Source organism: Antedon bifida, chromosome 6, assembly GCF_963402885.1.
Source record: "Antedon bifida chromosome 6, ecAntBifi1.1, whole genome shotgun sequence".
NCBI classification, from domain to species: Eukaryota; Metazoa; Echinodermata; class Crinoidea; order Comatulida; family Antedonidae; genus Antedon; species Antedon bifida.
Window position 1 is genome coordinate 7,612,465 of NC_136231.1, and position 16,873 is coordinate 7,629,337.

Genomic DNA, 16,873 nt, shown 5'->3' on the forward strand with positions numbered 1-16,873 from the left:
ATTACGTGATATTGTTTTATTGTACGTAAATATTAATTGTTTGATGAGAATGAGATGACACATTATTATAACTGTTTTGTTACAGGAAATTTGTGAATATAATGTAAAAAAATGAGTTTAGCAGTTGCAAGCATTGAGTGGCTGGATCGATGTCCAATTGGAAACAAGCCTAGTCCAAGGTAAATTCATTCAATCCAAAATGCAAAATTTACATTCTGCTCTTGTACTTGTACAATACATGTATATTAATATCATTATTTTGGAATGAGATGATGATTTGGAAAGAACTCTGTGATACAATGCTAAATTTACTATTTAATACAAAAATATGTTTTGTCTTCAGACAAGGCCATGCAACTGTTTTGGTTGATGGAAGTATATACTTGTTTGGAGGCAGTAAAGGAATTGAACACCATACCAAGGTAAGATAATATATGAATAAAACTCTCATGGCATTTTTAAATACACAGGTCTTAAAGTAAAACAACACTTCTTGCACATGTTTCAACGTCATACTCAATTAACTTAACTTAAAGCCCCCTTCCCTACGTTTTTTAGATCTAATTTAAGATCACAAACTATATTTAATGTAAAAATAATACTATATGGTCCTATTGCGATAACTTTTTTCGTCTTTAAACGGTTAAAAATGTGAAAAATAAGTCGATTCTAATAATTATAGCGGCCCGCTATAAATCCCAAAATGCATTGCGCGCGGATTGATATTTTTGTTTTTCACCTGTAATTCGCCCACTTTTCGATCGATCGTGAGGCCAAAACAAATGGAAGACTCCTAACTTTTCAGCGAAAATACCGGGTTTTCCCCAATTTGTATCAACGGAGTCTGGCAAAAATAGAAAGACAATTAATGCAGCAACTATACAACGTCAGGCTAGGTATATAGCTAGCGTATGATGTTCGTACGTTACTGATGTTTACCAGCTAGGCCTACAAAACTAAGCCTAGCTAGGCTAGGCCTAAGACCGTCCACGAGAGGTCGATCGCCGCGAGCTACTTAGGTAGTGCATTGTTTCTCACTTTTTATCATAATTTACCATAAAACTTACATTTAAGACAAGGAATGACATGGTTTAATGTTTTTAAAGTGATATATATGTATTATTTTCCAAAAAACGTCCAAAATTGCAGGGAAGGGGTCTTTAACAAAATATATAGGAAAAATAAACTTTTGGTCATACTTCCTATAGACAGAAGCTGATGATGATGTCCCTATAGTTTTTTGAGCAGTTTATTATATAATCAATAATATTAAGCGGTCATTACAAAATCATGAGACCACTGTATGCACAACCCTTTTTCCTACTATTTTAGTAGAAAAATATTTAATATATGCAGGCTCATTTATTCAGATATACAGTATACACATATTTTCATAATTTTATTATTTAAATATGTTTGCATCCCTTTAACTTTTTTTTTGCAAGTTGGAGACATTTCTATTTTTTTTACTTTTTAGAAAACTGTTTATTTTAGTGATATGTTCAAATTAGTTGGTAAAGTTAATGTTTCCTTTTTGCTGACCATATTGTACATCTTTTGCTGACCATATTGTACATCTTTTGCTGACCATATTGTACATCCTTTGCTGACCATATTGTGCATCTTTTTCTGACCATATTGTGCATCCTTTTGCTGACCATATTGTGCATGTTTCAATAATAACTTTCATTCATAAATTGTATCTCATAATTGGCTTTGATTTTACATGCATGAGTGCATACATTTAAAAATAAAATGTTTATACATTGTCATAGTGGTAAATTTCTTGAAGAAAACATATTTGGAAACCAAGTAATATAAAAACGTGTGATATATCTAAAATGAAATTAAATATGGTAAAACTACTGGTTTTGATGAATTATTATATCATATTTATCAGTGAATCATTTACACATTTCATATTTTTTATTTATGCATTGCAGTGGATTGAGATTTATTCAGCTTTTAATTATAAAATATAAAATTGAAAGAAGAGTTAATAAAATTAATTGTTAGCTTTAATTTTTGTTAAAGTTGGAAAGCAGCTGGAGTGGATTGAAGTAAAGCAGTGTGGTAGCATCCCAGATGCAAGAGATGGCCATTCTCTAAGGTAACTTAAATAAACTTGAATAAAAAATAATAAAGAATAATAGTAATATAAATCTCTGTATACACTATAAAACTAGTTTGTCAAAAAAAGTGTGAGGTGCCCAAATATGGTGGTGATATGCCCAAATATGGTATTGATATGACATCTCTCAGTTCTTTCTACACTATCAAACTTTATGTGACAAAAAAATGTGATGTGCTCATATTATAGACACGATGATGTCATATCGCTACCATATTTCGGTACATCACACTTTTTTTGTCAAACTACTGTAATTTTTGGAGAGATGAAAGTTGATGTAACATCTAGTATACTGCATGTTGAGACTGTTACCGCATAAAGCGTAAAATAAAATATGAATTCATTATCATATGCATTTACTAAATAAGATTTTTTTTGTAGTTCTATCGGCAGTGACTTGTACTTGCATGGTGGGAAAAACCACCCAGATGCGAAAAAGTGCCTGCCAGGAACTTTCAAATTTGACACAGGTATTGAAAAAAGATTTTCTATTCAAGAATTTTCTTTGGTCACATTTTAATGCTACTAAAATGATGATATTTTTACATAGATTCCCTAGTCTATACACCCAACATAAGTACCCAAAATAACCATGGTCCTGTCCAATCATAATTGAGAATATATTGAGAAAAATTTTATGGAAGACAGATTTTCAATTCAGTGGAGAATTACATATACAGTAGTTTCGATATTACTTTCTCTATTGTTTTACTGACCCTTTTGATTGTACCTATTAACAATAAAATATAAATGTTGTCTCGATTTGCTTACTATAGTCAACCAGCACTGGGTCAAATGCGAAAGAAATGGACCTGAACCAATGACCTTGTGTCATGACACAGCAGTCGCTCGTGGAAACCTGTATGTTATTGGTGGAATAATACATGGTAAAGCTAGTAACAACGTTTATCTGTTTCAGCCTTCGTCTTCAACTTGGACATTGTTGCATACGCATGGTGAAATTCCAACTCCGAGGTATTTCAAAATGTAGTAAAATATATAATTCATTTCATTTATTTATTTTCCATACATTGTACAAACTAGAACAGATATTTATACTTTAGAAAAGAAAAAAAAATACAAAAAGGACAATGTGTGAAAGGAGAACAAAATAAATAATAATTACTTTAAGTATTCACCACCTTAAAGCAGTTGTCGACATGACAAGAAAACTAAAAACTATATGGTATTGACAAAAACAAATGTAGTTGTTCATTAGTGATTTCTTATAAGTGATTTTGAAACTGACTACAAATTTCTATATTTGTCATTTCATTATGTTCATTTAATGATACTTTTCACTTTCAGATGTGACCACCGATGTAGTGCTGTTGATTCACGAATATATTTGTTTGGTGGTTGTCATGGATACCAGTTGTTCCTGAATGATCTGTATGTTCTTGATACAGGCAAGTAACTTCCTAGTCTAGGTTCTAGACTTTGTTTCAACTTAATATTAGTAAAAAGATAAATATTGTGGCACATATGGCGTTTCATATGTATAATACTTGTTTCCAGACAAAAATCAAAACGATATCAAAGATAATTATTTTAACTACAAGACTAGTAAATTCCAAACAACTGTCTGATATCTTATTAGTGTGAACAGAGTTTGTAAACAGAACATGTGTTAAAATCATGTAAAATAAATATTTTGTAAATGTTGTATTTTACTGATATTTACATTTTTTTTATATAAAAAGAATTTTTATTTGATTAATATGTTTTGCCAGATAATCATATATACTGAAAACATCGCACTAGAAATTTTGAAATGAAGATTATATTATAGTTATTATTATTATAAATAATGTGTAATGTTCTTTCTTATCATATTAACAATAGATAGTCTTGTTTGGACAAAGCCAGAGGTCAAAGGTGAAGTACGTTGTAAAAGAGGATCACATTCATTTACAGCACACTCAGATAAGGTATTGATGTGGATTATTGTCATATTGCCAAAGTAATTATTTACAGTGGTGGTTGGAGGAGGTACCATGTTTGTTGGGAAATAAGAAAAAAGTTATTGTTATACAAATACACATGATTTAGCCGTATTTGTTTATTCAAGGTTTTTCCCACTCCCTTAAGGGTCTTTCACACCTGTTCCGACACGGTTCCGGTCCGGTGCCGGGAAAATCCAATCAAACCTCAATGTTTCGTTTTCGCACGGCTACGCGCATATCGATTGGCGCATAGCCGAGTGGAGCGTCGTTAAAACAAAACATTGATGTTTGATTCGCCGGACCAGAACTGTGCCGGAACAGGTGTGAAAGACCCTTTATTCTTATTTTGTAAATACATATACTGTAAATGAACGACCATTGCACGCAAATACTGTACAGACATTAGATTATCACAGCAAAAAGCTGATTGGCTTAAAGTTTTAACCACTCACAATCACTCATGGAGCTGTAGCTTGATGGTGCTTGCCTTCCAATCCCAAGGTCCAGGGTTCAATCTTGACCTAGTGCCTGGGTTGTAACTCACGACTCTTTCAACTCCACTCCCTAAGCCTTAGTTTATAAGCACGATAAATTATTAAACAGTTTATCCATCCTGTAATTGGCAAGTTGCTCGCTGTTGGATGTGTATAGAATAACAAAAAAAATTTAATAGATAATTGTTTTTGCATTATGTTTTTGTTTAAGGATTTGTATGTATTCGGTGGTTTAAGTGTTGTTGGTACATCGGATGTCATATTGAATGACCTCTACAAGTTGAGCATTGACACATTAAAATGGAAGCAACCATTCTTCATCTCTGAGCCACCAACTAAACGATTCAATCACTCGGCCATTATTTACAAAAATCATGTAAGTTATTTTTATTAAATGTAAAATGTATTCAATACAAAATGTAACTGGTTCATGTACAAACATAGGAAAAAAACTACTCTGTTCCCAGGATCTAGCCTTTAAAATTGGTTCCCACTTCCACTTCCCACGCAACATAAGAAAATTCCCTTCCAATAATTGTGTTTGCCCCCGCCTGCTTGAAATCAAACCTGCGATGTTTCCAGCATTGTTGCACTGTCGGTTCCCACTTGTGATTACGCAATACAGCACTTTGCGTCGATACGTTACGTTGCATTGCGTGGAACTGTAATTGCGTGGCCATAACATTGGAAAAGGTTCGAGGCTCACTCGCTGCATGGTTCTGGTGGTAGAACAAGTCTTCTTCGGATAAGGACTATAAACCGTAGGTCCAGTGTACACATCTAGCTCATGTGCATATTTCGAAACGAGTAGGGGTTACCCCGGTGTACTAGTACACACACAGCCACTGATCATAACTGAGCCCTCTGGAAGACCAGCCTTTGACTGAAGAGGTTACCCAGTATAAATAAATTTCAAATTCAACATTTTATGAGAGTTGACTGCAAATCAGATTAAAACACTTGAATTAATTGTTCATTTTTTCTATATGTACAGTTATACATTATCTATGGCACCAATGAAGATGATGATTTGTTCAACGTAAGTGTTGCACGTCTTATCAATCCATCACAACGAAAGCCATGTGAGTTTTTATTTCTTAGTTTTTTTTAACTTTATCATTATTACCTACACAACGTGCTTTACTTAGATTAAACCCCTCTTCTCGGAAATCCCTTTTAAGCAGACATTAGGGACTTTACGAAACACGGCGGTTAGGGGAGGATGACGAATATCCTGTGTTCGCTAGAGTGTAAAATCATATACAGTCAACATAGCCGTTTTATTAGTTACGCACCCTTGCGCGAAGATGAACGACGGCAGTATATCTCTGCGATCCGTCGCCTGTCTCATGGTGCGGGGTCCTGAATCGCTTTAAATATTATTTAGAGTTTTGAAAATTCCACGTTTAAGTGTATTTAAGGTTATAATACATTATTTCTAAAAATGGCTACTTTATCGTTCTCAAAAAGTTAAGACGTGTTAAGAAGTTCTGCCCACTTTCTTAAAGCTCATGCATAAATTATTCATGAGCACCGTCCTATGGCTACCTGTCTTGTTTCGTAAAGTCCCTACTTTCTGTTATAACAAACAAGGTATAATATATGTTTTAACACACTGGTCAACCTCTATTCAGGGGAAACTTTACTTTGAAATTAGCAAAGAGTATGTTTTAACACTACAGCCAATCCTAATAAAGGAACGCTTTGTTGTGCCCTGAATAGAAGTTCTACTGAGATGTTAGAAGATTATAAAAGTATTTTTCTTTGCTTTCTTTTATTAGTAAAATTACCACCAGATGAAGTCCACTCTTTACTTCGAAAAACCAACAAAAGATGATGTGATTTTTTTTTTCATTTAGTTAAATTCTCTTTTTATTAAGTTTCTCAACTATAACAGCAAGCAATAAGTTGTTCATTAAAAAAAATCATTTTTATAGAGGGAATAACACATGTTGTTTAAGCATTTAATAAAATGATTTCTATAAATGAAATTGTTAAATTTTCAACCACAATTATGTTTTTAAATGAAAACAAAAACCATGAACTAAACTGCAAAAAGAATTTCGAATTTAAGTTTTTACTTTCGTTTCAACTGCCAGATCTTTCTTTTTATCGTATCTGGTTTCTTTTAGTTCAACTGTCCCATTAAAACCATTATTATAGTGTCCTCCTGACTCAACATCATTTTCTTCCATTTTCTTATCCTGGTCATCTGATTGGTTTAAGATATCTTGCGACATGTGGTTGACAATCCCTGCACCAATTGAGTCTCCCTCTACGTTGACAACGGTGCGAAGACGATCTCTAAAAAGTATAAATACAGAATGTTGTGTACACAATCAATCAAGAATGCCAATTCTATTGACATCTTCAAACAGTTACTGAAAACCCATCTCTTTCGCATAGCATATAAAATGATGTCATTTCTACCTAGTTTGAGCCTTGTGGTCGTAGCGCTTTAGAGAAATTTATTTTGGTTAAGCGCTATACAAAAGACAATTATTATTATTAATTACACTTTTTGTATGAAAATATCCCTGTGTTACAAGTTTTGAGTATTGTTTTGTAATTTATGTACTTTTTTATTGATCCATAAAACATAGTAGCAGGGCTAATAAAAGACTATATAACAACTACAGTAGTGTTTACATTCTGTTAAATCTTAATAGTATCTATTTATTGCGAATGATAAGGTTGATTAGCTCTTCAGTAGCAGCAGTACTACTAAATGACAGATAAACTATTTATCGGTCGGATAGATTGTAAATACTAAGTAATTACTAGGCTAAGCTCTGCCTACACTATCAAACTTTATAGGACAAAAAAATGTGATGTGCCCATATATGAACATGATGATGTCATATCACTACCATATTTGGGCATATCACTACCCTATTTGGAATCATCACACTTTTTTTGTCACTCTAGTTTGATAGTGTAGATAGAGATTTACTTACAAAATAAAATCAACTGCTAGAATCAGGGCAATGTCATTGGTTGGTAAATTCACCGCTGTCAGAACAATCACCATTGTCACCAGACCCGCTTGAGGAATTCCAGCAGCTCCAATACTAGCAAATGTAGCCGTCAAACTGATGGTGATGATCTGGCCAACGTTTAAAGGAATGTTATTTATTTGTGCTATGAAGATAGCCGCAACAGCCTCGTACAGTGCCGTGCCATCCATATTGATTGTTGCACCGATTGGAAGCATGAAGCGGGACACTCGTCTGTCGATTCCATTCTTTTCTTCCAGACATCGTGTTGTCACGGGCAGGGTTGCAGAACTGAAAAGATTCCGAAAACGGAATTTGAAATAGGTACCAATTCTTTGCAACATTTGTTACACCATGGGCCTCTAATTTATAGGTTCATGAACACAAAATGTCAAGCTGATTCTTCCCTGAGCATATTAACGCTAAAATGTGGGACATTTTCATACCAGAACTGTTTCACGCAAGCATTCATGTAACACGTTTTCGGGAATTGATTACTTCGTTTTCATAATGAAGGACTGCAGAAAACCTGTGAAGAACTCTTACCTCGATGATGTTCCAAGAGCCGTCATGAAAGCCGAAGAAACATTGATAAGAAATGCATATGGATTCTTCCGTGTGAACGCAAAGTACAGCAGAGGAAGGATGATGAATCCGTGTATGAACAGACCAGCTACGACAGTTCCCATGTACGCGCCGAGTTTTGCAAATAATTCTCCCCAGTCTTCTACCTCGATCATACTTCCTGTTATCAGAAAAAGAATGCCAATTGGAGCATACCTGAAATTAAAATAAACAGAAGGTTATTGCGGCATTTCTATACCAAGGAATATAAATTGGTACTGGACATTTCACTTTTAAGTGAACAGGGAAGTTATACACTTTTCCGTCAAATTATCAATTCTTCTGGGATGCAAACACTTGAAAATTGTATCTTCGTGCTAAAGTCTATACATACAACATTTTAACAATACATACCACATGATTACTGTTACTAATTTCATAATTGCTTCGTTAGTAGCACCAAAAAACTTGACGACAACTTTTCCATCTTCCCCAACACGAGCAATCGCTACACCAAATACTATAGCAAAGACAACAATACCAAGGATATTCATGCTATCTGACATAACACCAACATACAGAGTTGCCGCTGTGGAGTTAGTATGATAAACGATGACGTAATCCATTCCCGTGTTGACGATCATTGCCATCGTCTTTTCAAGTTCGTGAACCTCTTTTGTAAGAGATGCTATCTGGTTAAGTTCTTCCAAATCACCAGTTAAAGGAGATGAGCTTAGAGTCATCAGTTCAATCATAATTATGTTCATTCTCTTTAAGATTGCATTTATGTCAGTCATGACGTCATAACTGTTTGCTTTATCTATGTCCAGTAAGTAAAGTAAATCAACAGTCATGCGCATTGAACTCATTGTAAGATCATTTAGATTCAATGAACTTTTGATATCTATAACATGCATTGACGTCATAGTCATATTCATCATGATCGTCATGATTTCATTGATTTCAACAAATGACGTGTTCTTGTCGCTTTGTTCGATGACGTCAATCAGGCTTCCACTGACGTCATTCACATCTCTCATTATTTGATTGATCTGATTATAATCGATCATGAAAAAGACCTCATTGATTCCATTCAGAGTTGAACTAAGAGCAACAGCGGAGTCTTGCATTGCTGTGGCAGGGACAGGCGACAACCCAACTAATCTAACCATCTCCCGCGCTGTTGAAACTAGTAAAAATGATAAATCTGTTGATTCGGTGCTAAGCATCTGCATCTGTGATTCGCTAACGAGATCACCATCGGTTTGGCCTATCTCGGTTAATTGCGTCTGCAAAAGGTCGCGTTTATCGGAAGTATGTTTCATAAGCAGATCCAGTGATGTGGTCGGTGTTGGAAGATCTTCTCTAACGTTATCTACAAACACCAAACTCGAGTCAACCTCCTGCAGAAAGACATCCATATCAGCTCGTACCTCCACATAAGACAAGCGGCTGGAGTTAAAGTCTGCCATTTTCTTGCCAATGATCATCAAACTACCGTTAATGGCAGAAAGTGAAGATGCAACAGAAACACCAGAACTGATCATTAGGTTTGAAAGATCGTCAGAACTTACTGGTTCTATGGCTTCTTCTTGCATTTCAGTTTTGTACTGGAAATATAACCATATTTTCTTTTACAACATAGAGTCAATTATAATCATTATATGCGTGCTAGCTTAGTTGTGCATTGAACTTCTACACTAGGGTGACTATCTCTGTTGAAAGAGTCTAAACCTTTTTAAAAACCTCCTATTTAAGAAGGCGTAAATCTCGTTATAAAATCGGGAGATATTTATTTCATTGTGAAACATACAATGATTAAATTATACCCATATATATAAGTTGTTTAATAACTAATATTCCCGATTTAGGAGCAGATCCTTTAATAGGGAGGTTTCGCAACCTTACGAATACGATAACGAAAACGGATACGTGTGCGTGACGTATCTGTTTTCGTTATCGTATTCGTAAGATTGCGAAACCTCTCTATTGAATCGAAAGCACAAGCTATGATCAACCAGGTCTACTTACCGTCCTGAAAGTTGCTTCAACCAGATTTGACGGAAACATGCTCCTAAAGATACAACGAACACATTTCAATCAAAGATTTATTTATTTGACACACATTTTCTAATTATTGCTATTTTACTCTATTTTCAACATTTTCTATATTATTTTAATTTTTTTTAAACACACAAATTACATTCTTCATTCACTAAACAAAAGTTGTGACCGTATATTACGTGAGTTCGACCAGCTGCGGTTAATACGACTATCTTACAGTAGCATCTTTGTAAAATAATTGCATTCGAATCAATCGATGATTTTATCGTCTAATCGACATAAGATAAATACAATTAAGTATGTTTTTCGTTTACATTTCATCGGTTTATCGGTATTGCTATTGTGGGATTGCTATCAGACTAACATACTGCCGCCAAATGACGTTTACGGAAACAAAATGTTTACGTTAGATTATAATTCTATGGAAACATTACTATTTTGTGTACAAACATGTACAAGGGTTGATTTTCGGTGATTCCCCTAAAATGTTTTAATAGTCATAATATTTGGTTATTTGAATGTTTACAAACAAATACATTTTTTTTATAAGCAAGAACAAGATATTTTAAAGGTATATGGATAAACTTTTATGAATGGTATTTTAATCGGTATAGAATATTATAATATAATAATTGTACAAACGACGGCAGATATTAAAAGTGAAAGTGTGACAATTCATTTCATTTCAAGTAACATTTATTGCTTCTTTCAAATATAACGTTAACATTTGACAAAAATAAAGTATAACAATAAATGATTAATATACTTTTGATTAAAAAAAACCCAAATTTTTTAAAATATGCTAAAATGAAGAGGCTAGAGCCCTTTAATTTATACATCAATCGGATTACTCCAATTGACACTTGTGGCGGGCAAGCCAGGTACACTAACATTTTTAAAATTGTGAAAACAAAGTGCGACGGACAATAAAGTGCGACAGGTCATTCTTATCACTAATTGCGACAGCTCATTTTATAATTACAAAGTGCGAAAACTCAGTTATTACAAAGTTATACTAATTGTAAAAAACGACGGACCCACAGTTATAAAAAGTGCGACACGGCTCATTGAATTATTACAGTGCGATAGCTAAGTTCTGCAAAGTGCGACAGCTCAGTTATACAAAGTGCGACAGCTCAGTTATACAAAGTGCGACAGCTCAGTTATACAAAGTGCGACAGCTCAGTTCTACGAAGTGCGACAGCTCAGTTCTACGAAGTGCGACAGCTCTGTTTTTACGAAGTGCGACAGCTTTGTTCTACGAAGTGCAAGTTATTATAAAGTATAAAAGCTCAGTTATATTATAAAGATCAACAGCACATTTATTAGAGCGACGTTCAGTTATTACAAAGTTCCATTATAGGTACAAACACCGAACACCAAATACTATAATAACACGTTAACTCTAACGTGTATTGGGTGTTTACTATAAAATGAACAACGGCAAATAATTGTTAACAAATAAATATTTGTTTTTGTTTTATTTTCACTTTAAAATCCAATGTTCTATTATATTTCTACCATGAAAACTTTTTAATAGATACTTGTATATATATCAACATGTTAAATTTAAGCAGAAATGTTGGAATATAGATGTGAAAAAAGAAACACGGCCTCAGCAAACCTCACTAATCGTTATTGCAATAGAAATTAAAAAATGGAATTATTCCAGAAGACGGTTGTAGCATACGTGAAGACATTCCCAATTCACAATTTCTGTTTGGAAACACATGCACATACCACAATTAAACCTTACTTTACATTAAAACAACATAAGAGAGAGACTATTTTTGCACACCACCTATGTCCATTCTCTGAAAATCGTCTCCTTTAACATGAATAAAGTACACTAGCCTACCTTATAAGATCCATGAAGGCATAAGCTGTCCCAACAGACGCTTCCTCCTCTGAACTCTCACCAACATCTCCACTTATTTCACCAGGTCTTATCGTAAGCACCAACAAAATCCCGAGAAAAACGGCGATAATTGTTGTCGAAATGTAATAAACCACTGCCCTGATTCCCAGCTTTCCAGACATTGACGAATCCAACGATGCTAGGCTGGAAACCAAACTTGAAAAAATCAATGGTAGTATCATCATCTTTAACATGTTCATGAATATATCGCCAGGAAAGGATATGTAGTCAATTTGCTCTGGAGTAAAATCAAAAAGTTTGCCGAATAACCAACCGAAAAAGAAACCGAGGATTACGGATGAAATCAACAGAATTAATAGAATATTTTCTTTGCTGATTTTGCACCGTTTCCCTTTTTCATCGTCGCTGTCTTTAAAGACATACTCATCTTTAGACCCGAGTGCCATTTTCAATTGTGGAAGAAGAGTATGCACGTCGTGTACGTAATCTTAAAAGAAAAATCCTTTTCCTTTATCCTTTTCTATTTCAACACCAAAATGTGTTAACCCGCTGTTGTTTCACTTTTGTCGAGATAATGATATCATTAATTTATGGAAAGACAATATTAAAGTCTTCATAAATCAGCGATAGGGACGAAACGTTTGCAATAGCTATTGGCTGAGGTTGTAGATAACAACTTGAGTAGGCTATCTTTATTGGTCAGTAAAAATCTCAAAGCTTTATTCTTTTATTGACATTATTTTGGTTAAACATCTCGAGATGATTCTGTTTACAAGCCAAATTTAATCAGTTACTGAACAATCGAGCGCGTTTCCATATATACACCTATTTATTAGTCAGGTTCAATTGGATTGGTCGATTATATGTTGTGTCCATACTTTGTCTAACGTCTATTTACATTTTTGCACACTCGAGAGAGTGGCATGCATGCTTACTAAATAGATCTGCGTATGAGAAAGAGAAGGCTTTCTCGTGTATTGGAGTGAGTTCACAAATTAAGACTATTTTTAGTATTAGTTTTAAGATGATAAAAACACATAATTAATATGAAAATGCAATCATATCGCACGCTACATTATATTTCTAGAGCATGTACTAATTTTTTTAAAGCAAACAGTTTGGAAAGTTTTTTGGAATGTCAATGAGGTGGATTACCGATCAAAAGCCAATTTAATTGTTCTTACAAATTTAATAACATGTTTTCTTCTATTTCAAACTTAAGTTCTTATCTTTTATTTATGTTTTGATACAAACAAAACATGTGTAAAATACCGAAAAAAAAAAAAAATACTAGATTTGAACTCGTCACTACGGACGAGTTAGGTTATCCGCAGCGCAAAAGCCACGCGCACGACATAAGTTAGAATATTGCGCACAGAAAAACGATTATGCCATTGAAAAAGTGTTAGTGTGCCCTCTATTTTGCTTCACGTCTGAGTATATACGGTATACACTATATACTGTATACGTACTACATACAGTGCAGAATAGGTGAAAATAAGTTACCAAAGTTATTGACGCTTTTGAACATGATGACGTCATCACAATTTTAAAAATGGTAAATCATGTAAAAGATAATTGATTGACCTAGACAATATTACAAAATTGAGGAAAATGGAATATGGATAAGTAGAGATGCGCTCTATTAAATGTGATGAGCTATGACGAAAGAGACAAAAATCCTATATTTGATATTGGAGTGGCCATACGATGACGTCACAATGTCCGGTTAGCCAAATGGATGCATGATTCTACATCTAAAACTCATCTACTTTCAGAATATGTAAAAAAAAATAAAATTGACCATGTAGTTTATAATCTATGACTGTTTAAAAAAAGGTATAATTTTGACAAATTTTTGAAATTGTTTATCAAAAACGCGCGCAAATTGTTCAATTCTACGTGCTCGTATGACGTGATTTTAAGTCGAAATTGTTTGAAAGTTGGTAAAATTACTAGAAAAGGCTGAAAAAACAAAAATCAAGCAAAAAAAACATGTTTTTGCCCTACGTGCGCACGCGCGCGTAAAAATATTGCGCACGCGTGGGAATTTTTGAAATGCTCAAAATGACATGAAACGCGTAGAAAGTTGATTAGAAATGGATTTTTCGCAATTTGAAATTTTAAACGCGCGTGCGCGCGTAACTTTCTGCGCAACCTGCCATTTTTAATCCACTGAAAGTTTCCGCTTGATATGACTTAAATTTTCACCAAGTTTCAATACAAAATGACTTTTGGTTTTTAATCTATGATCAATCATTGAAATTCATAAAATCGTGCGTAACTTACGCTGCGCAACTCCGAAATCGTCGAAAAGCTTGGCTGCACATCTACAGCTATAGGTCAATCTTATGACAAAGTTATACAATCTTATGTAGGCCAGAATTAGAGATATGCGTGCAACAAAATTCGGGGAAAGAAAGAAGAACATAGAAAAAAAAAAAAAAAAAAAAAGATCCTGACAATAACAAGGGGTTATCCGCCAAGTGCGGATAACCAATTATGTGTGCTTGAATAAATATAATGATTATATTATGGTTTTAAAAATTAATACTACACAGCACAGCTAGCTAAAAATAGATCAGGAAGCCTAGTCCATCTTGGTCATATAGAAAGGTAGAGGATTATTTTGATACCGAAACGAGAAGAGTACATAATATAAATTACACTGTAAACTTTATTACATCACAATGTTCATGTTGTTTAAATCAGAATACAGTCAAACCCTAAAGGCCAATTTACACTTAAGATGAGCGGGAACGGTATTAAATGTATAGAATCTATGGAATTACTTATGACCATTTACACACAACGCGGAGCGGACGGTTTCCGATCATCAAGAAAGATACAGATTCTACGCGGGACAAGCTACGCGGTTTTCCGCTTACCGTTCGTCTGTGTAAATTGTCCTTTTTTAAAGGTCAATTTACACAGACGAGCGGTAACGATAAACAAAAACTAATAACAGAATCTATGTTATTTCTTATGACCATTTACACTAAACGTGAGCTGTCGAATTCTACATGTAATGGGACGAGCTACGCGTTTTTCTGCTGACCGGTCGTCTGTGGGCTTTATTTAGGATACACCTATTGTCAGGACCTAACCCAGGGACCTAGTAAAGTGTCCACTTTATTAGATCCAAATTATAGATGTCCTCGTAAGGTAAGGTGACCCAATGGAGGGATGGTTTTACTGTACTGAACAATTGATTCACAGATAGCTCTACGGTTCTCTGATGTTAAAATAAGTCTTTTTGGCCAAGTATTATAAACTTCTTATGTATACCGACCGTACACAAATTCATCATCAGGGTTTATATAGTAGGTCTATTTTGAAAAAGCTGGAGAGGTTGTGGAACCAGGAATACCTGTATTAAATGGCTGAAGATATATTTTTTGTTTAGAGTTGAGGACCCCACATCCTCTTGAACTAGCTTATGCATTTAAATTTGTTTTAAATTTTGCAATGTTCAATAACAAGTTGTAAAGAATATTAAAAAATAATTCTGAGTAATGAAACAAATACAATGTTATTCTAGACAGAAGCTTTTAGGAAAATGTATTATTATAATTTCTCTTAATCCACGACAATTCCCTTCTTCTTTAATTCCTTTTTTTTTCTTTTCTCCTCTTTCTCAATGTCGGCTAACATCTGTTGGAACCTTGGGTTTCTTGGATCTATAGCATAACCCATCTTTTCTTTGGCTTCTTCTAGTAGCCTCTGTCGCTTTTCCTTTGCTGCTTCTTCCTCCGCAAATTTCTCTAATTGTTTTTTCTTGAATTCTTTAATCAATGATGGCATCTTCTTCATGCCTTCTTCAATTGCCTTGGCTCTATAAAAAAAAAGGATGGAATTAAAAGGCGGTAATATACAGTATATTAATTAGTATTCCAATTCCCTGTTTAAACCTAACATAAATGATTAGTAAAAAAATGCATTACCGTAATTATAAATACGGTACAGTAATAACAAATTAATACATCATACTCAATATCAATTAATAATAATTCTTGTTTAACAATAACAATTGTAACAAAACAATGAAACTAAAACGTTAGTTTTTACTTTGCAAGTTCTTTTTGCTCTCTTTCTTGTTTTTCGATTAATAATTCGTCCTGCATTTGTTTCAGTGAGGGTTCAAATTCTAAATCCTCTTCAATTCTGGCTTTTAACTCTTCTTTTGTGGGCCACATGATTCCTGGATCAATGCCCGATGAAGCACCTTCCTTCGCATACTTTCGTCGTATTAGACTTAATCGATAATTTGGGGTAGCCGTATATGTCCTAGTTTTAAGAAATTCATCTATTTCTTCAATCCCTTTTTCTGGAACCATTAACACGTTACTTCTACAAGTAAGGGGCCTAGCCGTCTCATGCCAGGCAGTCCTGGCCTGCCGGAACGGCCCAACAACTGCTCCCGTCACCCTACTGTGCTCAATATAAGTTCTTCTAGAAAGAATATTTAAACATATGCACAATGTCATATTGTATGTTGGCAATATTTATTTTCCGAATATGAAAGCTTATAAAATACGACAAATTAGGCCCCAGAAACTTAGGCCTACAAAACAAATTTACACATGCTTTTCGTCGCCGACTATCGATAGGTCAAAGTTGAACAATTTGTTTATTATGAGAGGGCGCTATGTACTGTAGTGTAATTGTTGCCAGTTAATTAGTTGACTTTATGATTATTTTTTATTATTTTTTGCAAAGTTACTATGGTCTAGCGTTGGCTTACCTTTACTGAATATTAAAATATAAATGTGGATGAATATACATAAATAATAATATTA

At 34.1% G+C, this 16,873-nt stretch overlaps 4 protein-coding genes across 5 annotated transcripts; 1 reads left to right on the forward strand and 3 right to left on the reverse strand.

Moving 5' to 3' along the window:
• Nucleotides 1–96: 96 nt before the first annotated feature.
• LOC144845591 (uncharacterized) lies at nt 97–6,489 on the forward strand. 2 transcript variants are annotated; one of them, XM_078703024.1, is made up of 9 exons: nt 97–179; nt 2,035–2,110; nt 2,513–2,601; nt 2,908–3,106; nt 3,440–3,544; nt 3,981–4,062; nt 4,783–4,947; nt 5,566–5,653; nt 6,353–6,489. In XM_078703024.1, exons 4-9 carry the CDS (start codon nt 2,952–2,954, stop codon nt 6,406–6,408), a joined length of 651 nt encoding a protein of 216 aa, XP_078559150.1. In that variant the 5' UTR covers nt 97–179; nt 2,035–2,110; nt 2,513–2,601; nt 2,908–2,951; the 3' UTR covers nt 6,409–6,489. The 2 variants fall into 2 exon arrangements, with proteins under 2 accessions (XP_078559150.1, XP_078559151.1); XM_078703025.1 differs by having other exon boundaries at nt 3,051–3,106.
• A 151-nt stretch (nt 6,490–6,640) lies between these two features.
• LOC144845587 (excitatory amino acid transporter 3-like) lies at nt 6,641–8,868 on the reverse strand. Its single transcript, XM_078703017.1, has 4 exons — nt 8,546–8,868; nt 8,114–8,347; nt 7,529–7,858; nt 6,641–6,875 (listed from the first exon to the last, which is right to left on the reverse strand). The coding sequence occupies exons 1-4, from the start codon at nt 8,779–8,781 to the stop codon at nt 6,641–6,643; spliced, it is 1,035 nt and encodes a 344-aa protein (XP_078559143.1). The 5' UTR covers nt 8,782–8,868.
• Nucleotides 8,789–12,520, reverse strand: LOC144845124 (uncharacterized). Its single transcript, XM_078702280.1, has 4 exons — nt 12,054–12,520; nt 10,163–10,205; nt 8,847–9,741; nt 8,789–8,802 (listed from the first exon to the last, which is right to left on the reverse strand). The coding sequence occupies exons 1-4, from the start codon at nt 12,518–12,520 to the stop codon at nt 8,789–8,791; spliced, it is 1,419 nt and encodes a 472-aa protein (XP_078558406.1).
• A 2,198-nt stretch (nt 12,521–14,718) lies between these two features.
• LOC144844612 (large ribosomal subunit protein mL64-like) lies at nt 14,719–16,691 on the reverse strand. Its single transcript, XM_078701596.1, has 2 exons — nt 16,143–16,691; nt 14,719–15,909 (listed from the first exon to the last, which is right to left on the reverse strand). Exons 1-2 carry the CDS (start codon nt 16,559–16,561, stop codon nt 15,654–15,656), a joined length of 675 nt encoding a protein of 224 aa, XP_078557722.1. The 5' UTR covers nt 16,562–16,691; the 3' UTR covers nt 14,719–15,653.
• Nucleotides 16,692–16,873: the final 182 nt, after the last annotated feature.